Source organism: Anomalospiza imberbis, chromosome 7 (genome assembly GCF_031753505.1).
Source record: "Anomalospiza imberbis isolate Cuckoo-Finch-1a 21T00152 chromosome 7, ASM3175350v1, whole genome shotgun sequence".
Lineage (NCBI taxonomy): Eukaryota > Metazoa > Chordata > Aves > Passeriformes > Viduidae > Anomalospiza > Anomalospiza imberbis.
The window spans coordinates 19,157,067-19,182,937 of record NC_089687.1 but is presented as its reverse complement, the minus strand read 5'-3'; the positions used below and the strand labels follow the sequence as shown (position 1 = coordinate 19,182,937).

At 38.5% G+C, this 25,871-nt stretch overlaps 1 protein-coding gene across 6 annotated transcripts in view; it reads left to right on the top strand.

Moving 5' to 3' along the window:
• The window catches only part of STK39 (serine/threonine kinase 39), an 82,281-nt gene extending 69,766 nt beyond the window's left edge, over window positions 1-12,515 (top strand). For all 6 annotated transcript variants that reach the window (XM_068195769.1, XM_068195766.1, XM_068195768.1 and 3 more), the window contains 2 exons: window positions 7,205-7,269; window positions 11,027-12,515. In XM_068195769.1, the coding sequence (XP_068051870.1) occupies window positions 7,205-7,269; window positions 11,027-11,101 (140 nt within the window). In that variant the 3' untranslated portion in view covers window positions 11,102-12,515. The remainder of the gene's footprint in view (window positions 1-7,204; window positions 7,270-11,026) is intronic.
• The last annotated feature ends 13,356 nt before the right edge of the window (window positions 12,516-25,871 follow it).

Sequence of the window (25,871 nt, the reverse complement as noted above, 5' to 3'; positions counted from 1 at the left end):
GGTCTTTTTCCTTTTTTTTTTCCCTCTTCTCACAGACTGTAGAATATAAAATGTTTCCTTGGGATCAGATATCCATACTAAGTAATTGAGAATTCAGGAGCTTAATAATGTGTTATTGGAATTGATATACACTAACTATGATATAGCACTAACTTATGTCAGTTTCTATTTGGATACAGTACTCCTGTTTCATTTTTTTTCATTTTTTTTTCAGTTTGAGCAAGGGTAAATATTTAAAGACTTTATTTGTGGGTAGAAGTCAATCAAGACTCCCCTGATGTCTCTGCCATTCCTTTGAATTTAATTGTTAAAGCTTTTTTTTTTTTTTTGGAACAAGGTAGTCTGGTGCCAAATGCTGGTTAATGTCCTTAATGCCTAAACCTAGGATGTCTGTATAGAATAAGGAATTTATACAGTATTGGGGCTCAGAACTCATATGAACCACAGAGCTCAACTGGTGTTAATAATTGCTTTAAATTGTGGAAAGTGTAGGTGGAAATTGTTCACTAGGATCCCTGTTCACTGGGATGCTGTAGGAGACCATTTCCAGTCTTGGTATTCCTTTCAAAGCAGAACTGCTTTGGCCTTCTGTTGTCCTGTACCTGCCCTCTTTAATCTGTGTTTTCTGATGATGAGGCTGCAAATTGAGCTGTAGGAGATTATCATAGTGTCAAAAGTTGAAATGGGGATAATTTCCACTGTTTTTTATCTATATCTACTGATTCAGCAACACACTTTGAGAATTCAGACAAATTTATGAGCCTTAATCTCCCTTTGATAAATTCCTAATAACAGCCTCCTCATAAATAATACATTTCTAAATGCTTTTAATGCTTCTGCCATATCAGTGTCCAATAGCTTCCTCAGAAGAGAAGCCAGGTTTGCTGTTGATCATTCTGTTTTCTTTTGTTTCTTACTTACAAGAATCATGTCTAGGTCCTTGCAGTCCTCTAGCAATAAACACTTGCTGGTTAGCTGCCACAGATCTTCAAATGGTTTAACATTTCCCTTGCTACTGAGCAACATAAACTAAAGGGATTATTTCACAGCACTCTGAATGGTTGAACAAATGGTTGAACATTACACTTAAGTGACCTTTTTGATCTCTCTTTGAAGAGACCTTTAATCTTTAAAGGCAGACAGTTGGTGAGCTGTTAGATAATAACAAGACAGAGATCTGGAGGAATTGTTACCAAAAGCTCTAAACGCTGATTGTTTTCATTGTTTGCATTATATACTATAATACAGTACAACCTAGATTTTAAAACTTAGCTTTGACTTTGTTCTGAACTTGCAAATGCATGAAAATCACTGTGTACTATGAAATATAAATGAATGCATAGATTGCAATGAAGCTCTTGCAGTATGTGAAATGGCCTCAAGAGCATGCATAATAAATTCAGCCCTTTGGAGGAAAACCCTACCAGTAGCTGAGTTTTTAGGAGTGATAATTTCACTTAAAAGTATTCCCTGCTACTCAGGCACCCTGTGTCCTAAGACCTATACAGGAGAACACAGCATTAATCCTCAAACCAGCAGACTCCCAAGGCAGTTAATTACGGTGAGCTCCATGTATCAGATGAAAATGGTAAAATAACTGCCTACTGTTGGGGAAGAGGTAATATTTGAAACAATCAGCAGGAAAGCCAATAAATCTGTGGAGGTTGGAACTTGTCTTCTCTAACAGCCGTACTGTTGATGAAGTAGGGAGCAGTTGAAGGTAGCTATTTTTTATAGACTGAGTTTTAGACTGCATAAAAAATATTTCACTTCTAACTTATTAAAAATATTTTTCATTTTCTCCAAGGTTATAATTTTTCTCTTTTTTGGTGACAGTAATTTTGTGCCTGAATAATACTTCCCTTTCCTCATATTTGAATTTCAGGATTACAATATGCACTAGCTTTGCAAACTGTTGAACCTAAGCATGAGTTCATGAGCTATTTCCGAGGTTACCCATCCATTCTTTGCAAAATGGAAAAGCAGATGAATCATTATTCTTTTGAGAGCACCCCAGAAATATCATCTCAAGCTTTAGATTCTGCTTGTGTCTGTGTTTATGCCAGATGGCTCTGGCTTAGTTGGCTGGGTGGGCATTGTACTGGAAATAGTTTAACTGTACTTCATATAGCTTTATTTACTGTCTCATTAATTTTAACTTTTCCAGAAGTTTTCCCTCTTCAGAAGCCATTAGGGTTAAGTTTCATTCCGTGTTAAGAATTTTAAATAACCAGAGAGAGAGAGATTTGTCACATCGCAGGAGAAAACTATTTGAGACTGCCCAAAGTTTGTTTATTATATTTGTAAGATTTGAAGGTGGCCTTTTTTTGTTCTGTTACCTCATATCCTTCCCTCATTTAAAAACTGTAATTTATATGGTTGGCCAAAATTGTAATATAGCAAAGAGTAAGTAATTTGTATTATATACAGGCCAAAGCCTCTAGTTATATGGGAATTTTTTATTTATTCCACCTGCAATTAACACCCTATCTTATGTATATTTATATGCTGGGTTTGACCTTTTCTCCTATTGCATGTTTTGCAAGTGCAGACACTTACTTTGTCAGAGTGGCACAACCATTTGTCACTGAGCAAAACCTGCAAAAGAACCTGGAATGATTTGTGGTGTGTAGGTTGATTACATGTCCTTCAGAAGCCTTCTGAAGAAAGTGAACAGCACCTCATTTATTGTTGTAAACAACAAAAAGCCTCTTGTCCTAACTGCTGCTAATGTCTAAAGAGAGCTTTTGCTCCAAGGCATGATTTGAAGTATACTCTATTTACCTGAGGTTACTGCTGGCAAAGGTTTTTCCATCACCACTACATTTTTTCTTGTTCATGTTTCTTCTTCTGACTTTTATAGGTGCATGGCCATAACATATTGAGAAAACACTCTGCAAAATAAAGTTGAGTATAGAATGTCCAGGTCTTGTAGAAACAGTGAATTCCCAACAGGGGTTTAATTATCAATTAGTGCTGCTTGCAGGCGCTAATCTGTGAATTTCACAAGTACAACATCCAAGGCATGACTTCAGATTATTTAAAAGAAAAATGGCTTTGTCAATAGGAACTGCAGTATACTTAACTTAGAGAGAAGGTGTAAAGAGACATACATTTTACAATGCTCTTCATTTTTCCAAATAATCTAAGTGGAGAAAACAATTCTTGCCTCTCTAGAAAGTCCTAGTATGAAACTCCTTTTCACTTTAAGGGAGAGTGTTACTGTATTAAATTGACTTTGTTCACCAACTTGCAACACAAGAATTGTTGAGACTGTGGGGCTGGGAAAGGTTGTGAGAATGGGATGGTTATTTTCCTCACTATGGTTTGCAGATGTGATTGGGTTCATTTAGAAACTTTAGTCTCATTTTTTGTATTTAAGCCACATTAGAACTTTGCACGTGAACTGTACTAGGAGGGTTAGTGATTCTTGGCCTAGTAAATAATTTTCCTGAATGAGAAGAGCCTAAATCCAGTAGCTGGAGGAGATTTTCATCAATAAAGCCTAATAGTTCCACTTAAAAATAATTGGGTTTTTTTACTTGCCTGAAGTGACAAGTAATTCTGTATAGGGCTGAACAGTAACAGCAACTGCTTGTAAGTGAAAGCATTCTTTACTGTCACAAGTGTATGCCTGGCATGAATTTTTTTGGTGTCTTTGGGGGAAATTTGCATACCTGGTGGTCCAAACTGTGTAGGTTTAGTAATAGGCCTAAATTTTTAGAAATATATTTACAGGAGTGGTAAGTCAGTTATATTTACCACAAGTGATATCTTTAATTGCATTTAAAGTAGGATGAGCATTCAACTGTAGAGTATATTGTTGTATTTATAATTCTGAGGATGTCTTCACTGTATGGGATCCCCAGACCCTCTGGAGAAGTAACTGGAAGGGACTGCATGCATTTAGGAAGGACTTGGATGGCTTTTACCTAAATTAGGGATGCCATGGACGCCTGCAGTTTATGGGTTATGTTTTTCTTAGGTGACTTCATCAGGCTGCAAAGGATTTCAGTTACCACTTGAACCCAGATCTTAAACATTTTAGGTGCAGAGGGACACATCCAAAGCTATGCACTTACTGAGGTCCTAGAAGGTTTGGCTTGCATTAATGTGAAAAGGGTAATGATTGTCTCATCCCTAAAGGTAATGAACCATATTTTAGAGTTTCCTGAAATACTGACTTTAGGTATCCAAATTCAGACAGTTGCCTCTAATTTTTGCCCTTGTGGTCTAAATAAGGGCAAGACCTAGCAAAACAAGAGCAACGAGTTAGAAAAATGAAAAAGATACCAGTAGGATGGTATGGTTTTGCTAGATAAGTATGTGCAAATACATAGTTGATTTCATCTTAGTTGATGATAATTACATATGCTTTCAGATATTGCAGAAAATGTAGGCTTTTGCGAGGATTTGCATTCATGGTGGCTTGACTGACTGTGATTGATGACATTATTTTGGCTAAATGATTTCCATTGCCTTTCTGTAAAGGCCAGAAAATGTACAACACAGTACCAAAGTCTGAGGTGAAATGCTAGTTGTACTTGAAAATGCTGGATATGTACGATTAAAATTGAAAAGATCTCTCTGTAGGAAACTGCAGATGTGACTGTTCTTAATGTAAACTTGTATTCTAATATTATGGACTCTTTATAGGTCTGCTTTCTCAATTTCAAGCATAGCCTGAAAATATCTGACATTTTGCCCTTAAATCCTCCTAATCTTCTATTTGATTACACGTCCTGCTCTAGCTATGGTCCATGAGAAAAACAAAAATAAAGCATATTTAATATGTAAGAGTTTCTGACATGAGTTCATATTAAAAGTAAAGACAAGTGAATAAATAAAATTGTGTCCCATAGCCTTTTACTGAGTACTGTTCTTGGCTTTCTTGAGGAATGATAGCCGTCTAAAATACTACTCAATTCTGGTACACCGTTTAAGTAACAACAACAACAACAACAAAGTAATTAACATTAACTATTTACTTATATTAAAAATCCAATTTTGCTATTTTTACTTGGAAATTTTTAATCTCTTCCCTGGTAAATAATCAATCAGAAGCAGGGTTAGGGTTTTTAAAGACTCGGTACTATTGTAACATTTTATTTAGGTGAAGTTAGAAATCTTTGGATTTAGGACCCAATGCCTATCTGGTTTTGTAGCACTGTCTTCATTTCAGTGCAGCCAGCTAGCACTAGGTGGAGTGTGTTGGTTTTTTTTGGGTTTTTTTGTTTTTTTTTTTTTTTTTTTTAAAGATATGGTTTAAAGAGATTTGGATAAACCAGAGGTGCTCCTGGATGCATGATTGTATTTCACAAATTTTAAGAACCTAAAAAATTGAAGCTATTCTATCCTGGTTCCACAACATATGTGGATTAATATTCCTAAGGTTCTAAATATTAATTGTAATGAGAAGCATTATATGTATTTTATCAGGTAGGAGGTATTGCAATAAAATTGACTTAAAGATTGTGGAAGTGAATTGTGTGACTAAAATAAAAAACTGTTTGTAATTGGAAGAATAAAAAATTTTATTAATAATGAGGCTTTAAAAATGGAAAGACTTCCTATTGCAGTGCCTGTAGTTGAGTTCATTTAACTGTGAAGGTTCTTTTCTTTACAAAACATGTTCTCTACAAAATGTACCTCATGCTTGCTTTTAAGTCCTATTTTTAGTTTCAATCACACTTTCATGTCCAGTTAAATTTATTACAAGTGTATAAACAATCCTTGATGCCATTTTAATTGTATAAAGAAAATGAGACCCACAGAAAATTGATTTGCAATTAACAGTGGCAGCAGATTGGCCTAATTGTTTACTTCTCCAAATTCCCTTGCTAGATACTGTACTTCCCCTGTGAGGTGAATTTCTGTTATTACACGGTGGATCATGCATGCTCAGGCACAGTGGGAGTGAAAATGTTGTCATCACAGTGTTAGGAGAGGGAGGAAGCAGAAAGCTAAGTTTGTAGCAGTAGGACATGGAATGTGCAGGTGTTTGGTGTGTGTCTTCCACCATATGAATGATGTAGAGAGAGTTACTTATGGGCCGCATCTACTTTCTTGCCTCTTTGCTTTATGGTACTCACCTAGTCAGTGTACTAAGAAATGTCTGCTACTTCATACCTGTTCATTTCCTTTTTATAGTCTTGTTTAAACAGCTCTGCCATGTGTGAAATATTTATCTCATGCTCATATCCTGTTGATTACATCTTGTGCTCATGTATCAGTCTCGAACAAAGGCCCTTAATGATTTGGTCTGATTTAGTTCAGGATCTGTGGCTGTGCAAAGCTGGGGTGCCAGTTTAGTAAACATAAAAAGCTGAAAGCAGACATTGGGGTTTTTTGGTCAAGATTAATGGTAGCAGTATTGTTAAAACAGAACAATTAAAAATGTAACTTAGGTGTTTTGATAGAAACAATGTTTATTAATTTCTTACATTCTCCTCTGTTTTCAAAGAGTAAATTGTTTCCTTCCTGCTATTTCTGTTACAGCATAGAGCTTCCTTTTCTGGACATTCAAGCTCTGTTCATCCAGTTAAAGTGTTTATTGATGTTACTTGACAAATCCTGATCATGTTTTCTAAGAGAGTAGTTTGAAGATCAGCTCTTTTTGTGTCACTCTCATATTTTAACTTTTTTTTGGGTTGTTTTCTGCTAGTGAGCTGTAACATATCACCTAGAGTCTGTGTTAGTGCCAGCCCAAAAAAGGGAAAGAAGCACATGCATAAAACCAGTTAGAGGGGACAGTGAGCTCAGTGTTCTGCTAGAAGCTGATGCTGATAGTGTCCCTGGCTATAGCAGAAAGATGATCTAAATCATGCCAGCCATCATCTTATCCTTGGCTGTCTGATTCTCCAATCTTCCTTGCACTTGCACTTGTCTGATTGTTAACTGTTTATGGAATAGACTAAACTGAAAATCAGTAAGTTGGGTTTTTTCCTCTCATTTGGTTTTCAGGCAGATTATGCCCCTGAATCAGTTCACATAGTCACAAAGTATCAGTGACTGTGAAAGAAAAGAAGTAGGATTTATGGCAGCCAAACTTCCCTCTGAAACAACAGCTAGAGAGGGATTAAATTATTCAAGTGGTAATTTACAGACATGTACATGTGTAGAATTAAGTAGAAGATTCAACAAAAGCCTTGATGTCAAGTTGAATTTAATTTTCTGTAAATCATATTTTTTGTCTTTTTTACAGTTGCTGCTAATTTACAGAAGATAGTAGATGATCCAAAGGCCTTGAAAACACTGACTTTTAAGTTGGTAAGTAAAAGCATCAATGGAAGAAATAAATTATCGCAATATTCACATAAGAATCTGGGTTCTATCTCAGTTACAGATACTTTGTTGAATAAATGTGTTGACAGATAAAGTGACTGAAATTTCCATGTATTAGAGAAAAAGCATAAACCCTGTTTTGACAGGACAGTTCCATAACTGCATGGGGAAGGAGGTTCAGTCACATGAGTTCTGAGGCAGCCTGAGGTTTAGGTGAGAAGCTGCAGTAAGAAAACCCCTGGGAAGCATTGCAGAAACAAGTAAAGCAGAGAAAACTGTAATAGCTAGGTTAACACTCCTTCACCCTCACCCCATTAGCTCTACGCTGGCTGAAGTGTCCTCTGCTGATGGACATATTGTTCCAATCCCATTGTTTCAAACACCTGTCCCCATTTTTCATCAATAAATTTAAATTGCAAAAACTTGAGCCAGAATTTATGTGCTGTGATTGTTTTTATTTATTGTTAAAATTAAGTTGAAAAATGTATATACCAGAAGCTGTTTAATTATTGGTTATGTAAATACCAGTTAGTTTTCAGCACCTTTTGCTGAGTGACTCAGTCACATGAGAGACTAGACTGAATGTCTGTTAGATAAGCAGGTCTCCAGAATCACAGCTTTGTTTATAAAAGCAGCTGCTGTAGAGAGCCATTTTTAGACCTAATTGATGAATATGTATTAATTCAAGACTCTTCTTCCCATGTCATTCTTTGTACAGATCTGAGGAGTTTTAGCTGACTCATTTGAACTCATTTTTCCTCTACAGTCCAGTAAAATCCCCTGAACTTCCATATTCTTTGTGAGAAGGGGTTGGGGCAGGGAAATAAAGACATGTAACTCAAATTAATTTCTTTCTCTGGCCTTTCCTATAAATATAGCTTGAAAGCTACTGCTTTTCTTTTTGCAGCTGATCGGTGCACTTGCTGTCTAAACATCTGACTTGGCTTTATTGTGTACTAAGTGGCATCTCACCAAGTGCATTTAGATAACAGATACTCCAAAGGCTCTGAGAAGCCTGGGTTTCTCATTCCCACACTTAAAATAGAGGCTTGTGATTCCAAAATGTAATATCCCATAGTAGCCAGGTTGTGCATGTTGAAAATACGTCCACTTGAAAATTTAGGTTGGGATATTTTTTTTCTATTTTTTGGTGATTCAGTTGGATTTATTGCTGAGGTTTAGTCAATGTCATATAGCATTTCACATCCCAGTGAGTGAATGCTGCTATCATCCTGCTCCTTACCATACTCAGAATTAGTAGACAATCCAAAATCAATGTCTTTGTCCCTGCAGTAGGTAAGTTCCACAGGATAGGTAGGAATTCTGGAGGTTAATTTTTAACCTTATTTTCTTCCTCATACTTCTGACCTAGGTTTCCTACACTAGTTCCTATTTTGACAGGGAAAGACCATAACAAGAATTATCCTATTTTATTTTTCTCCTTGGATTAATTTAATATATATTTTGCTTCTGCCTATTTCTGTATTGTATAGTGAAGTTGCTAAATGTATTGTTGCCTGTGAAAACTCTCATCTCTCATCTTTGTATGCACTACTGGGCCTTTGTTACCTCATAGCAAGATCTCACTGAATTTTAACACTTGTATACAACTTGATTAAAACACATTTTGTTGGTAAATATTTAATGGGGATTAAAGGTCTAAATGTAGCTAATCCTATATCCATTCAGAAAATTCAACTGAAAAATATTTCTTAGTCTAGGATTAGTTGCAAGTATTTCTGGACAAGGAGTCTGGTTAGTATCTCACTACTTACAGGTTGCTGTTGCTGGTATTTTGCTGGTAAATAATATTTCTATTCAAACAGCAAGCTGTCTATCTTTGGGAAAAAGGAACAGTTTATGTTTTAACTATTTTTGTATTTAATTATTACCGAAATAGTGAAGAAAAATTTTAAGGTGAGGTGCCTGGGTGGCAGGGGTTGGATTCCCTCTCTTGCATATTTTAAAAACAATGTATCTTTGCCCTTGCAATGATATAATTATGCAGAACATATATAGTATTAAATATCCCCTAGATGTCTTGGCTAACACAGAATGAAAACTTTCCTATAGGATCCAGCTGTCCACACTTTGGGAGGGAGGCTGCTTTAATACACAAATAATCTTGGAAACACTCAAGGAAACACAAATCATTGCACAGCATGATTTGCATTTTGTGTAAGGACTTTGCTTATGAAAAAGGATGGAAAGAAACCCAATAATGAAAGAGTGTGTTCAGTCTCTACCAAGTACTTTTATTTTGCAGTTTGTGTATAGTACTTGTATTTATGCTAAGCAAAAAATATAAGTTAATAGATTCCAGGTGCATTAAATAGACATAATATTTATTGATAAGGAAGGCATTTAAAAATCTATATGCATCTAGATATGTAACTTAGCATGGCTTTGAGGAGATTGACAACTAGCTAGAATGTAGAAAAATGTTAGTAGTATTAGCACTTTTTAGCATTAGATTTTAAGTGCAAAATTCAAACTCCATGTATTTGGTAAATTCCCAATCCAAGCACCATTCAGATACCTGAATAGTAACAAGGAGTAATGGTCTCAGACCTTTAACTTGCTGCTTCTGTGGAATAAGAGATGTGAAATACTATCTGAAGAGAGAACTGTTCTCTGTGTCAGCTCAGAGTAAATTTGAAGGAGTCGCCTGATGTAATACTTCCACAAGTGTCAACACAGTTTTATTTCTGGTCATGAAAATTCAATGGATTATGTCAGTGCACCTTCTATGCACAATCTGAGAGCTCTTAACCTTACAGCACATGTTCACGAACCAGTTCTATTAAAGGGTTCAACTGCTACTAGTGCAAAAAAAGATCAAAAGCATTTTTATAGGGGACACCAGTTGTTCTGTTGGAGATATTTTGTGATATGCAAAAGAATCTGAAGGCATCTGTCATAAGCAAGTTAGCATTGCACACTTTTAATCCAATTCTATTAATATTTTGACTTATCTACCATACAGATAAAAATGTATAAACCTCTTTATTTAAAATGTTACTTTTATCCTGCAGAAGCAACTTTTGTGCTTAAAAATTGAAACATAAAAATACTTTGCCTCCAGCATATTTTTTCTAAAACAGACTAAAAGTAATTGTTTAGTCCTGAGCACAGTGGTTTTATATTCTTACTGTTACATATGAAAAATGAACTGATCACTTGTGCCAGTTTGTTTTGTAACATGCTTTACTGAGGAATCTAAACTGTACAGTACTAGATTGTACTGTCAGGAGGGAGCTGTCCCTTTGCAAAAATTAGTATTTACTCTTTTACTGAAGATTGCTTCAGTTTCCTGTTTAAAAATTCAGGTGGTTTGTGAACTAACTTGCTGGCTGGACTCATGAGACATTTGCTGTGTACAGCACAGTGGTAAAAAGTGGATTCTATACATGTATATTAGATGCTCTTCATGAGTGAAAATGGTTTACTCCCATGAAAAAGCAAATTTAGCTCCAGTCTGGAAAGTTCGGTTTAGAGGTTTTAGGTATTTCCGTGTCCATTTTCCAGTATTTTTTCCCATAATTCTTAATATTGACTGCAAGAGTTTGCTAAAATTAAGGATGCAATTGGTTGATGCTGACTGAGGCCACATGAAGCAGTCTGAAAGCTTTCCTTCAATCAAGCTGTTTGCTGACTGGGTGATATGGGGAAACTTTATATTCTGGCTGTCAAATGCTCCTTTGTAGCATGATATACTAAACATTTCTGTTTGTACTTGCAGGCCTCTGGCTGTGATGGCACTGAGATTCCTGATGAAGTGAAACTGATTGGTTTTGCTCAGTTAAGTGTCAGCTGATGTCTGTCCCTTGACCCCAAGCCGAATTGTGAGATTGCGAAAAAGCCAGCTTAGATGCAAAGGAAAATTAATGCACCACACACTGAGTTCTGCTTCATTATCTAGCAATTCACAAAGTCAGAACAAGCAAAGCCCACAGCTACACCCCTGCTGTTAACGTTCAAAATGCTCCTAAATGTCTCTTAGCAGTTGATTTGGATTCTCCCAAAGTGAAAAGCCTGTGGAAATGCTCTCAGGTGGCTGTATTTATTGGTTACAAAAGGAACTTTCTATCAAGCTTACTTCTTTCATAGACTTTGAGTGATACTATTTTACCTGTAATTGTGGATGATAATACTGCCTCTGTTCTGTTACATTTAGAAATTAACATACATATAAAAGTTTAGAAATATTAGCCAAACTTGAGTTCTAGTTTAAAGAATGACTGTGAATTTTATTTTTCATATATTTATGCATTACACATACTAGTAATAAGAAAATTATTTGACTTGATTATGTGCTATTTGCAGTTAATCTCCCACTATTTAAAAGAGTTTCAGGTATGTCTTTGAAGTATTTGGTAACTTATAGGGGTTTTTTGAAATAATTTGATTTGGCATTAGCAAGCTTTTGTTGGTAGTGTCAAAAAACAGTCCACAAACTGATCCTCAAGGGAGTGGGAGGTGCCTTGCAGATATTAATGTTTTAAGAATGTGCCTGAGGCTGCTTATATAAATAATCTCCATTTTCTAGAAGTACCATACATATGGTTAAATAAATATAAATATCTATAGTTATCTGAGCAAGGAGGGGTTATACAGTAGCAAAGGTGTTAGAGTATTTTGACTATGCTTTATTGGGGAGTCTATGAGCTAGAGCTACTGTGAACTGTTGTTAAGGTAGAACGCTTACTGTGTCCATCTCTGATCTGACTTACCCTTAATGATAGAGACCAGGTTCATCCAAGTGAATAAAAACTTGAAGAATGGCTCTGAAGCTTTATTTGAAGTTCTGCTAAATACCAAGGTGGAGTGAAAATAATAGGGCTTTGTGCAATGATCAAGTAAAACTCTGTTACAAAGAAAACACTTCTACCCAAGTAGTCCTCTGCTTAACCTGTGACATAGATGTTACGGAGCTAGGGAACCTTAGAAAGACTTCCACATTTGGAGATGTGTTCCTCAGAGGTTACACTTCAAACTACTTCCTAGTTAATCCTAGATAAGTGGCAGCTCTTTAATGTACGGAAAATGGCAAATATATATTGTTAAGAGAAGTTATTTATAATGCCTTGTCATAATCGTTGAGGTGTTCTAGAACTATTTGCATATGACTCAATGTAATCCCATCCCATCCTACTGTTTACATGATGATTACTCCAAGATGACTGCAGAGATTAAAAAAATAAAATTAAAATAAAGATATATTGCACAAACTGATTTGTATTTTGAATTTCCATGCTCTGAGTGGATTAGAGAGTTGTTATCACAAAAGGCTGCTGCTCTTAGTTTGGGTGCAGCAGTTGGGGAGGAGGAGGTGGACGAGAGGAAATCCTGCTTAAGCCCTTGGGGTAGAGGGTTGCTTTGGTTCCTTGCCCTCCAGGGCTTTGCCGAGGCCATTCCTAAGGCTCCCAAGGGGTTACTTGAAGAAATCAATGGTTTTCCCGGGGCAGGCTCCGTGTGCTGCCGGTTTGTGCAGAGCCCGGGGTGGGGTCGGCGGCCCAGGTTGGGCGCTCTGGGGCCGGTCAGGCCTCTTGGGGCTGTTGGTGCCCTCAGAGCTCCTGGTGGCCGAGCCCCGGGGCTGGGCTGGCTCTTGGCAGCGTGCGGCTGGCGAGCAGCGGGGTAAGTGAGCCCTTCCCCCGGGGCCTGGGCCCTGTGCTCTGGGCCCCGTGCTGGCCGTGGCCGGGGATGCCGGGCGGCCGCCGGGGCTGGCCCGGCCCGGCCCGGCCCGGCCCGGCTGTGCGGGCCCAGGGCGCGGCGCGTCCTTCTGCGGGGCAGGAGGGTTCGCAGCCGGGTGTCCACCTTTGTGCCTTTGCAGCGTGAGTCAGTAAAAAAGGTACCTGAAACGTGCACGTACCAGTGACCCAGGTGATAACTTGCAGCACTGCGATGGGGAGGGGCTAAATTCTGAGCGTCGCTATGGGATTATTTTAGTGTACATTTCTCTAAGCATTGCACCGTTATTGACTAACCCCCCTGCACTACTGCTACAGTACTTTCTCAGACGAAGTGAATGTTCGGGGAAGCGTCTTGTTTTCACTGTTCTAGAAGAAGAAGTGGAATATATATAGAATATCTATTTGGATGAAAATAATGTTCCACTCGCTATACACCTCCCCAGAAGCTGGGAAGAAGTGTTGGGATATGAGTAGCAACTGTCAAAAGTGCTCATCTGCTGTGCTGGTTGGAGCTGCAGGAGGTATCTAAATAAAGAATCCAATGTTTTAATTGAGGCAGTCAGCAGTATTGTACCAAGATAAAGTTGTTTCAGTTGCTGCTCACTTGTGGTCTCATCCAGAATCATGGGGGTGCTTCTGTGGTTCAGTGAGGCAGCAAATTCATGTGGCACTGTTGGCACAGCTGTGTTGGGTTTTAAAACTTTTTTTTGTTTTTACTGCTTAGATGTTGTGTATAAATACAATGTGAGCAAAATGCATTTTAGAAAAGGTAGAAAGGGTAATTAAAGCTGTAGTGTGTTAAAATGATGCTTGTAAGTAGTTTATACTTTTAGTATATACAGAAGGTAAAAAGAAGGTGAAAATATATAGTGCATTGCAGTAGAAAGCACTGAACAAACTGATGAGTAGAAGTAAATGGCAAATGTCATAGCAATTTGCTTTTTTATTATTATATACACATCCTCTGTTGAATAATAAGGGAGAAAACTAGGAGCTATTCATTTGCTCATGTTTACATGAAAAGCGTTAAGAAGCTGGTTGAAGTTCTTATACATGTGACATTACTTGCCCCAAAATAGTTGTGGTGCTGGCTACAGCACCTGTCTTGTTTGAAAGAAAAGGTCTTTAATTAATGAGGTGAAGCTGGAACAGGGGAGCTACCATGTAGCTGTCTCTAAGGCCAGGAAAATAGGGCTTAATTAGATAGTGCTAAAAATAAAATCATCTGTATGGTGATTATATGCCAGTGCCTGCAGCTGGGCACTTGCAGGCTCTGTGGGCTGATTAATGTCAGTGTCCATGGAGCCAGCCATGCCAGTGTGCTGTGCTGTAGCTTGCTGAAAGTAGCTCTGTGGACTGAGATGAAAGTCAGTCAAAACACAGCTCTGCATTTATTAATTTCAAAGTGTTAGGATGAATATAAACATAGAATTTAGCTAGCACAAAACCAGATCTGGAGACTGGTTTTGCATATGTAAAGGAGTGGGAGAGAAGGGACATTTCCAGTCTTTTATCTAGTGGGACTCCAGTGTGGGCTGTAGGCCAGGAAAGCTGTTTCCCATGCTGGCAACATATGCTTTTTGTGCCAAGAGAACAGGAGCACATATCTTCCTTCTGACAAGTGCTGACCTCAGATCTTCCCACCAACGTGTACAGAATTGTGCATTCAAATTGCAATCCAGCTAGCTAGTTTGATAGGTATTCTTGTTTTCTAAAATACTACCCTATGTACTATCACAATTTCCTCTATTGCCCTACAACACCCTTTGTGAGTGGGAGTGGAAGAAGTAAGTCAGAAAACATAATTGAATTTTCTCTCTCACATGTTGTCTCCTGAGATAAAGATGTGTGCCTTTTCACATAGCTTGGTCCTTTGTCACATCTCCAATTTTGGGGCTTCCAGAGCAGTCCTATGAAATTTGTATGTGAGGTATCTCTCTTCAAAATGTTTTTAAACACTGTTATTTCTCTGAGAGGGAATGCTGTGTGCACCTTATAAATGGTATGCCTCCCACTCATGCTTTTCTTTAATCAGAGATCTGTTTTCCTTTTCACCACCTACCTCTGCATAATGATGTTGAATGGTGAGATTTGCCTGTGCCTGAAATCAATTAGCTCTGATGAGGACTCTGACACAGACCCAAAACACTGCTAATTGAGTGCTTTGAAAATGCTGATTTCTGTTTAGCAGGGAGCAGAGGATGTTGCCGCCCGTTCCCACCTTACCCTCCCACATTTTACCAAAGCAGCAAAAAAAAAACAATAAAAGGGAGACCTTGTTGATTACAAATAGCAGTCTATTTTTTCTCTGAATCAATTGTGATAGAACTTTATTCAGTCACTTGCTGTGGGTTTTTCTGCTGCATCAAGTGGGCAGCCTTTCCACTCTCTTGCAGTGCACTCATGTATATGCATGCACAAAGAATGCTAATTATTTTAAAATGAGAAGTTGGAAAAGGATCAGGAACCTATGTCTTTGAGTTCCCTGTGCATGAGCTCTGCTAATGAACAGCCAGGTTTATTCAAACCACAAAAACTCCGACACAGTCTGGTTTCCTTGCATTTTATTGCACAGTGGCCTAGCTGATGAAATAATCCAGGCATATTAGTTGAGCATTGTGACATTTTAGTTATTCATTTTCCCTGAATGACTAAGAGTAACATTGCAATGCACATAAAAATATGGTTTTATATCTGCTTTATGATTGTTAGATTGATGCTCATCAAGCTGCTTTCATAGTTGTGTTCATCTGAGATGTTGAATCAAACTCAGTAGTTGTGAAGTTGTCTGCTGCGAATAACATTGAGAATATGGACAACGGTGGCTCAGTGAGCAATTACAGAGTCATGGAAGAGTATGTGGTAAGAAGGAGAAATAAAATTTTCCTTGCATAAACCAATAAGGAGGCAATCTTGTCCTTTTTGGGACATGCATATTTTGCCATCTAATTTTCAAGCATGAATTTGAAAGGCTGTGCTTGTTTATTGTCTCAGTAGGGTGTCAAAAATCACTTATGCAAGTAGATGTGTTTATGTAGAGGGACAGCTATACAAAATAGAATTGGAGTAGATGGAAAATACTTGCCTTTATTCAGTTTTTTCCCCATAGGTACACTTCTGAAAATTAATAAAAAACCAGCTATGTTTCACATAGGAAGATTTATTTATTTACTTATTTATTCTTATGGAAATAAAACCTGGTTCTTTTTCATCTGTGTAATCATTCAGACTCATTAAGGAAAGATGCTGCTCATGAGTAGGAGTGCTGGGGTTCTTTAGATTTACTTTGAGTAAAAAGGCTTTTTGAGTTGTGTCATGTTTACTCTGTAGACCCCATCAATCTAACTTTCTTTCCTTTTAGGGCACTTGAGTTATGACATCTCAAAATGTATAGGAATGTGTGGTTATTTGGTAATACAATTGTCTTTTCACATAAAAAGCAGTGTACATAGCTGTCATCATCAGGCAATTATAAATAATGAACCAGAGGAACCAGAGTATCAAGAGGGTTTGAGTAGGTGGACTTTGTGCTACTCATGTCCTATAAAAATAAATCAGTAGGCAAAAAGATTTAACCTCACAGGTAGTAAAACTGCTGTGTTCTGGAAGACAAGCTGTGTAGCACTAAACTGCTGGTTTAAGGGAGAGGCCTGCATTTTTACCCCCATCTCTGTTTTTGAAAGCGTGGAATTGGTTTTACAAAGCGTTCTGGTATGGGGAGGGGGGAAAACCCACCAAACTGCTTCCCCCCCAACCCACACCTGTACTGTACCTGTGGTGGTTTATAATGTAGAGGGCAAGGAAAGCTTTTGAAGACTGGTACCTTAAACCTTCTGGTATTTGTATTAAGGTTGCTGAAAGTTTACTTGTTTCCTTCTGGTAAATGAATATCTTTTGCCAGTGCCCTGCATTGTGTTACTGCTCTATTACTGACCAAGTAAAAACTCAAATGGTCAGCAAACACAAGTTTTTCGGAAGAAGGGAGGCGTGGGTGTCAATGCTTCCTCTTCTGCCTGGGGTCAGCCCGCGCTGCCGCCGCTGCTCCCTCCTGTGCTGGCTGGAGGAGGCGGCGCCGGTGCCGCGGGGCGGCTGCAGCTCCCGGCCCGCCGAGCGCGCATTGCTCCCCCGGCCAGAGAGCTGGGGTCTTTGCCTCTGAATGTGCCTAAGCAGAAAGTTAGCAGTGCTCCATTCTGATGTAAAAAGTACCTTCCTAGAGGTAAATTTACTATGCCTTTTTTGCAGGACTTTGTATTTAGGCAAAGAAATTGATTTTACCGTTTTCCAAGTTGCTTCTGTTGCAGAGATCTTACCGCATAAGCTGAAAGCTGCAGCTTTCTGATAGTGCAAAGTGGGCAATTTGTGAAATGAAATAAAATTCCTTACCATTTTTTTCAGCTCTGTGGAAAGCTTTTTGTGAAGTAAGTGTTTCAGTGCGGAGAAGTGCAGTAGTTATCTGGTTGAGGTTGTTAAACCTGAAACTATTCCCATCATTTCATAGAATCAGCTAAGAATCCTGTTGCATTCAGGATCTGTTTCTCTCTGACTCCCTTTCTTCTCTCTCCTTGTTAGATCACCTCTGATTAAAACAAAGCACTGGAGCATTTACTCTATATTATGAGAAATAGGAAGAGGGTGGAGAAATCTGCCTTGAATTAGAACAGAGGATCCAGAGGGAAGGACCATTATTGAAATCTCAGCCCCATGAATTAGTAATGCTTCACAACAGCTTCAGTGGGGCTAAAATTTCACTCCCAATCTGTGTCGATTATGAGCTCCTCAGTTTACTCCTGGGGCTATAAAACGGAAAAGGATCCAATCCTGATTAAAGAGTAAGTGTGATTTGAATGGAAGGTGATTACTAAAATCTCTCTCAAGTCTTCTATCCTGCTTATGCTGCAAGCTTTTCTTATTTATAATAGCATAGCAGAACTATCCAAGCAGAAAATTACACCAGAGAGAAAGAGTTTTCTGATTATCTCTGATTAGGTTCAGTGCTAACCTTGTAAATTTGCTTGTCAGATGGAGCACTGCCAAATCACCCATAAACCTGATATTCTACAAAAGATGGAAAGGGTGAGGGAACTCCTGCACTTTTGTATTGCTTGATACTTTCTTTTTTGTTTTTTCTCCAAAAGGATTTTTGCAAAGATGAATCTGGGCTCTTGGATGAGAGCTACTGAGCTACAACTTAGTAACATTAATTACTCATTTAGAAGTGCTTTGTGTTCATGGATTTCTGTTTATTTATGTGTATAGATGTATAAGGCTGCAAAGGTCCGAATCTCTGAGGTCTGTCCTGTTTGAAGGTAGTGTAGCTTGCATTGGTCTGTGGAAGTCAAAGCAGGGCTGTGTTTAAGGAAATGGATGAGTGTTACTCTTTTCCCTTTTCTATCATCTTCATATTCTGTTGTCAGCTTAGTTGAGCTTTTTCATAGCCAAAGATTTTAATTTTTAATAAAGTAATTGCGGATGCAGTCTTACAGTAGGGCTGTATGTATTTAAATCCAAATAGGGATGGTTGGGCGGGGCTGTTATATTTGCATATGCTCTATAAAACGTTTAGGCAACATAAAGAGTTTATGCTAGAAGTAAATTTACTATTCCTTCTCTTTTCTGGTATAAGCTGAAGGCCTAGAAATACCCTTTGGAAGAGTACTTGTGCCATACCAAATTAGTGTCAGTTTAAACTGAAGACAGCTGTGGGATACAAACAATTGCGGCAAAGTGATTCAAACATTCTGTTTCAGTTCAGGAGCATAAACAGGTTTGCTTCCCAGGTGTGTGTTAGATGTGTATCTTCAGTATTACAAAAAGGGACAGTGTTTTACTTGTGATGAAATTGGCATTTTGAAAATGCTTGGTACCATTTTGGTTTAGCAAGGGATATACTTTGAGATACTGAGACATGCAGATAATGTTCTCCAAATTATTTGAGGCGAAGTGTGTTCTTTAGCCTAACACCTTCTTACATCTTTATTTATGTTAATGCAAGGCAATGCATATAAGAAATTATTTATACCATAATATTTTGTAACTGTAACTTTTATTTTGTATTTTTGTGGCTTGCATAAGCCTTCTCTAGAGCTAGTCCAGGCAGTCTGCTCTGCTTTCTGGAGGTGGTTGAGCTCTTGCACTGAAGGTAGCCCAGCAGGGCTGTGGGGTGTTGGTTGCTGTGGAGTGTGGAGCCTTGTGTGTGCAGAGTGCGGGTGTGAGGGGTGTGGAAGGACCTCCAGAACATCGTCTGGATGCAGTCCTGCTGCTCAGCCTCTGCTCGTTATGTGTTCAGAGGGAGAGGAGAAACTGCTGTGGAGCAGGGTGGCAAGTGCAGAGTTGCCAGTAGATAATGGGGAATGTTGTTACCTCCTAGCTTAGATTTAGTCTGTAAGTGCCTGTGAACAAATACCTGAGCTCTGATTCTCTCACCCTGCACCAGCACGTTTCTCTTGTACATTCTCTTATTTTCACTCAGTGGTTTCAACACTGAGTTTGTAGGGAGGTATGTGACTATAAAAACCTCAGAGTGACAACAAAGATCTTGATAAAGCATTTAATACATCCTAGAGGTGTGTGCATTTTTTGTGCTGCTCTTGCTTGTTTACATGCTGTCCTTGCTTCCTATCTAGAAAGTACATGGCAGCAATTTCTTAAACAAACAAAACTCTACTACTTCACATACCAATTTAATTAGTGGCCTTTGATTCTTCCAAAAATTGTATCAGTAATTGTTCAACTCTCCACAGTATTTCTTTTTCTGTCCCAATTTATAGATACATAAAACTGTTGTGAACCTTGCAGTTCACAAAATACTTTGTTTTGGTTTTCTTCTGTTCTGAAAGGTTATTTTTTTAGCAGTGGATTTATCTTTTTGTCTGGGTTCACTCATCCCAGCACTTGACATGAGAGCAATGTGAGGCATTGGGCCCCTTGTTCTGTTTCCTTAGCCCTGCCTTGCCTTTGCCATGGACAGCTCGCTGTCGAATGAGGAGATCTCTGGGACCCACGGGTGCTGGTTTGTGGCTCGTGCAGAGGTGTATGTGCAGATTCTTTTCAGAACTTAGACCTGCTGTTGCTTGGAAACTGCCCCTTCTAGAAAACCATTTCAGGGCTTGCTCACAGCTTTACATGATTTAGTTCTTCATAGTCAGCTCTGGAGCCCAAGGTGCTGCTGCATTAACTGTTGAGCAATTCCTAAATATTCTGTACAACAGACTCCCCCAGGTCTGGCTTACTCCAGCAGTCATTTGTGGGCTTTAAAGCTACCACTGTAACTGTGAAAAAAATCTAGCAGGGCTTTGATATCTGAAGAGTTAGATGGTGTAAAAACCCAAACCCATTCTGTAGCTGTAAACCTGAGTGGTTCTCTCTTACAATACTGAGCTTTTGGTATATCTGTGCTGTGTTTTTCTTTTATTGTCACCTCTGAACTTGTGTTTTTCTTACTAGACCTGATTTCTGTTTGTCTGTCAATACAAATTAAGCTAATGGAGCATTACTAATGCTTGACGAAATAAATCTCTGGAATTTACAATTTGTTAGTACTTTTAAAGGCATTTGAAAAAACAAACCAAAACTATTTAAATCCCATATATGCTTAGATCTTAATGAGATCCTTTCAAACGCTTCTGTTGGAGACAAGCATGCTTGCATGTTAACATTAGCTAATATAAATTGGTAACAAACTCTGAAAATTAGGGCTTCTACTGCTTATCTATCAATGATCACAATCCTTGTGTTAGTCACAAAAGAAATCCCTTAACTCTGAAAATAATTTTTTTGTAATTAAATGCAAATTTACTGCATTCTGGAGAGGAATTTAGAGCTGATTTGTTCTTGTAGAACTGATTCATATTACTGTGAATTTTTGGTAAGTTAACACTAAGATTATTTGTATATAACGTGAATAATGGCAAATCTAGGAACAAGGATATACATGACTTCACAAGATACAGAATGGTACCTATATCCATTCCATTGTAACAATCAAGCAGGTGAGGCTAAGTTATTGGTCTATGCCTTTTACATTTCTATTACTTCTTTCTGTTGTTGATGTTTTTTCAAGCTAGCATGGAAGAAGTTTTTCCAGAAAAAAAATGAAGTAAGCTTTAGTAATTTTACCTATTGGTGACATATAATCTTGAGGAAATGTAATGTGGTTTATGGTTAAATTAGGTCTGTGTTATAATTTAAATTTGTTGTATCAAACATGTAATTTTGGCCTAAATGCAGTGATCTGAATTTATTGGAAAAGATATGACTGTGGGAAGAAGACAGAATTTGTACTACTCCTCTTGAAAATGCTGCTTTTCATCATGGTGTGGGTCCTGATATGATTAAAATTGCAGTTTCACAGATATGTACTTTCAGAACCGTTCAGATAAATCTGTTGCCAATTGTCTGATATGTTGCAGGCAGCTGGAAATCCCCCAGATGATGATGTCTCACCCATTGTGAATTACTGCTTAAAGCAAATACACGTCCTGGCATTACAGCAAACTAAGAATAAACATGAAAATTAGAAGCAGTGGTGTACATGAAATTTCAGAACATGATTATTTTTCTAGAGCTTTTTTATCTGACATAGGTTTCAAATAAATTAGTTTTTTTGTCATGTGCAGTGTGTCAGTTCCACTAAAATTTCTGCAGTTCCCAAGTTTTTTGTCTAGTCCTTGTACGAAAGGCCTCTTTATTCCTCCCCACCACCTCCGGGTGGTGATGATGTGATATTCTCTTTGCTTCCTATCCTAGAGTGGTTTGGGTTGCAAGGGTCCTTTAAAGGGTCATCTGGTCCCACCCCCTGCAAGGAGCAGGAACACAGAATCATAGACTAGTTTGGACTGGAGGGGACCTTTGAAGGTCTTCTAGTCCAGCATTCAATTTTGGTTAGATCAGATTTTCTTGCTCTCCAGCAATAGCACAACTAGGGAAAGTAATACCTGGGAAAGGGCAGTGCTGTTTGCCCTACTGTCTCCTCATGAGCTGTCACCCATCCTCACAGTACTTGCTGAGAAAAAAAAGCAAATTTTTCTCATTTTATTTTTGTATTTCATGTACATGCAAGTACAATTTTCCAGATGGATTTTTTTCTGTTTTTTCTTTTAAAAGTTTGCATTACATTAAGTTTTTTTAAAAATTTATTTATGAAAATACAGAAATTATGATGCATTAAATTTACAGAAATTATGATGCATTAAAAAATAGTAAATTGTTAGGTGCTATTGAAATTAAAGGCATAGAAAAGAAAATAATGAATTATTGCTGGAAAGGGGAAATATGGCCAGGGGGTAGTATTACACTGACAATTCTTATGATTTTTAGCTTACTTACTGATATGTCTGTCCCAGCATTCAGATAAAATGTGATGTACTCCTTTGAAGTGGTATATCTCTGGTGTTTAGCAAAAGATAAAAATGCAAGCTTGTTTTCAATGACATTTCACGCACAGCAATTTCAAAACCATGAAAAAAAATCAAAAGCATTTCATTTTAAATGGTCAGGAAATAGGTGATTTGTCACAAATGAGGTAACTTTTTCTGCTAAAGGTTCACACTCCTTAGTTCATAGAAATCCTAAAATGTAGTATTTTGGGCCACCGTGGTCTTTTCTCCAAGTTAAAATGTGCTCTTCCCCAGTGTAAAATTTGTGCCAAAGTGTAACCAAAGATCCTGTAAGGTTTTTGCCTGCTTATCCTAGAAAGCTCTCCTAATATTGCTGCTGCAGAGTTTGAAGACCATTACTGCCCTGCAGATTTTGTTTGGCTGTCTAATACAGGTGTAGTTTGCTGTGGTGCCTAATAGGCTTGACATTTTTCGGATTTTCGCTTGACTTTAGCGGATTTTGGGTATTCCTGGAGTTCAAGAAAAGGAGCAACATCTGGAGCTTAAACCTTAAATTGACTGGAGTAGAGGCCTAGATATTTCAAAAGCTGTTGCATGTACTTGTGGACCTTCTTCCCCATGTCTCATGTTTTAGTAAACAACTTTGTCCTGAAGAAGGACAGCAGTAATCATCCCACACTGGATAAATTGCACACGGCCAGTGGGGTGTTTTTGGGAAAGTAAGGGTCGCCTATTTACATTTACTTAGTCTGATCATTCTTCTGGGTGTATGGCTGGATATATTGTCTTCACCTGTCTCTGAAATACAATTATACATCACTATCCATCATGTTAGGTGCATTGTCTTGTGTGAATGGTGGGCTTTTTAAATCTTATATATGAATTGATAAAACAGCCAGTAACTATTTTGTCAAATACTGACTTGCAAGGCTCAGTTTATTTTCCTATTGATATTACATGTTCAAAGTCCTTTTTAATGGAATCTGTGAACCATTGTGTAATTTAATGCACCAATTAACACAAGCCAATACCTTTGCAAGTAATTAAATCAGTTTAAAAATGTTGCACAACTCACCTATCTGTTTGAAGTGACAGCTAAATTGCAGTATAATACAATTTAAAAAAAAGTATACTTCCATAACCTCTACTTCTGTGACAGCACCTGCACTATGTGCATGTATATTCCCCTATTAAAAAACGTAATTTTAATTACATGCTGTATATATTTTTTATTCTAGCCCATTACTTTTATCCCCATGTGTAGAAATGCTGAATCCAAGAAACAAAGCAGTAAATAATAGTGCCTTTTAACGAGCAATTAAAGCAGCCCATCATCAACCTTGGCTTCGGCGGTGTTGCTAATTCAAAGTACAGCTCTGCTTAGAGCAAAGCGGTGCTGGGGTGCTTTAGTCGGCCTCATCCTACCGGGACACCGCTCTCCAGGGGCAGCGGTTCTTCATTTCTTAACCCATCCTGCCAAAGTGATGGCAGACGTCATACAGAGTTGAGTGCACTTTGTGGAGTTGGTCCGGAATGGTCTGGACCTTTCTGTGGCCATTGTGAGGGGAAATGGTGTTCTGTATAAAATTCCCTAACTGCATACAGGATGGATGTGCAGGCAGCCTTTGGGGAATACCGGGCGCGCTCGCTGGGCTTGAGGCTGCAGATGGAGCCCGGGGGAGACAAGAGGCCCTGAGCCGCCAGCTCCGTGTGACAAAGGGCGCTGGTGCCGCCGGGCATGGACACCGGGACGCGGCAGGAGCCGGGGCTTCCCCGGGCTGGGAGGGGCTCGAAGCCCCGGGCTCCTTTGCTGGGGACGCTCCGCGGAGGCGCCGGCTCGGGCTGTTTCTGTCACCCGGTCCCAGCGGCGCTGCTGTGGCCTTGCGAGTGCGACTGCCGGAGCCTCGGGAGTGGGCACGCTGGAAGTTCCCGGCACAGCATCTACCATGTCCATAGCTACTGCAGCCTTGCAGACTTAGTGTCTGCTCCAGAGGCTAGCGGAAGTTCATTTTCTGCTTTAAATGGGATATCGGTAAGATAAGCTGTCCCGTCTGGTGCAACAAATCCAATAATGCAGTTTTTGATAGCTCAAAGACAGCGACAGAGAAAAGCAGTGCTGTGTTCAGCCTTCATGCTAATACTCTTGTAACAGATTCAATACCAGATGTCTGACTAATGGGGAGATATGAGGAGAGCAGAGGCAACATGGAGAGCAGAAGCAGATAAAAAGGTTAAAACATTGAAATTGTGGAATAAAGTATACTTGATTAAGTGGGAGTTACAGTGAAACCTGAAAAATGCTGTTTCGAGTTCTGATGAGCTATCCAGGGTTGTGAGGAAAGGTAAAAGGAATAAGGAAAAAAAGCCAAACAACTTTAGACTTGTGATAGTGATCTCTGCAGGCAGAGGCAAAATGAAAGATGATAGATTTTTTTTCCCCATATACCTGAACTAGGCAATATCAAAGAAAAGATTTTTGAAGGAAGAACTTCAAGTGCTACTCATCCCTTGAAACTTACTGAAATCAGTTTGCCAGGTATTCATGTAGGACTGCAAACCTGTCAGGGAAGGGTCCTCTCTTCATGGAAACACAGTGTTCTTCGTGGCTGCTTTGAATGGATACCTTTAGATGGGAGAATGCTGAGCTGTGCAAAAGCACATAAAGAAAATGGAAAGAGTTTTGGAAATAACAGGAAAATGTACCAGATTGAAGTAGATTAAAAGTACAGAAGGACCAAGCAAGGCTAAGTGACTTTTGTAAATCAAGGGAAAAGCTTGTAATGATGCTGTAGGGTGTTCTCTGCTTCCCCCTTGCTTTTACTGATATCCTGTGATACCTAGAGGTCCCATTTCTCTTTGGAGAAAGATGTCATGTTAGAAGATAGGCGAGATAAAGGAACTCTTAAAGAGAAAAGGGATACTTGATAGATGCAGATATAGTAGGTGTTAGCCAGCACACCTCAAGTTTGGGGTATTTGCTTCACCCAAATGAAAGGTGTCTGCATTACAAAACCACTGCACTTAATTCTGTCCAGCTTGATATGTAATGCTGCCTTTGCAGAATAAGTGCTCAAGGATAAATCTTGCATGACTAATAAATGCCTCTTGCTCTTGGCTCTTTCAGGTGAGGCAGAGATATAATGTAGATTCAGCTAATATGCAGACCTAGCAGAAAAATGGATTTTTTTCCTGTGTTAGACAAGTCATCAGAGGAGGTACTTGACACAACTTAATTGCAGGTGCGGTTGAATAAATAAGGTACATTCTTCCTTTTTTTCTCCCCAGATGACTCTTCTTCTTCCATTTCATAAATTCATATTTTTAACAAGAGAAAAGGAAGCAGATGCTATTCTGTACAATGTTCCGTTTCATATAGATCTCCCTTTTTTGGTGCATTGCTGCTGTAATAGACCAGTGTCAGCACTTTTAAGAAGGTTTTCTACATACTATTATCACTTAGGGCACTGCAAATTTCTCTGGAAAATCTATGAGAATCAATTAAGTAAATGAGAAAATAGAATGCTTGTAATTAAGATAATCAAGCTACATGAAACCTACC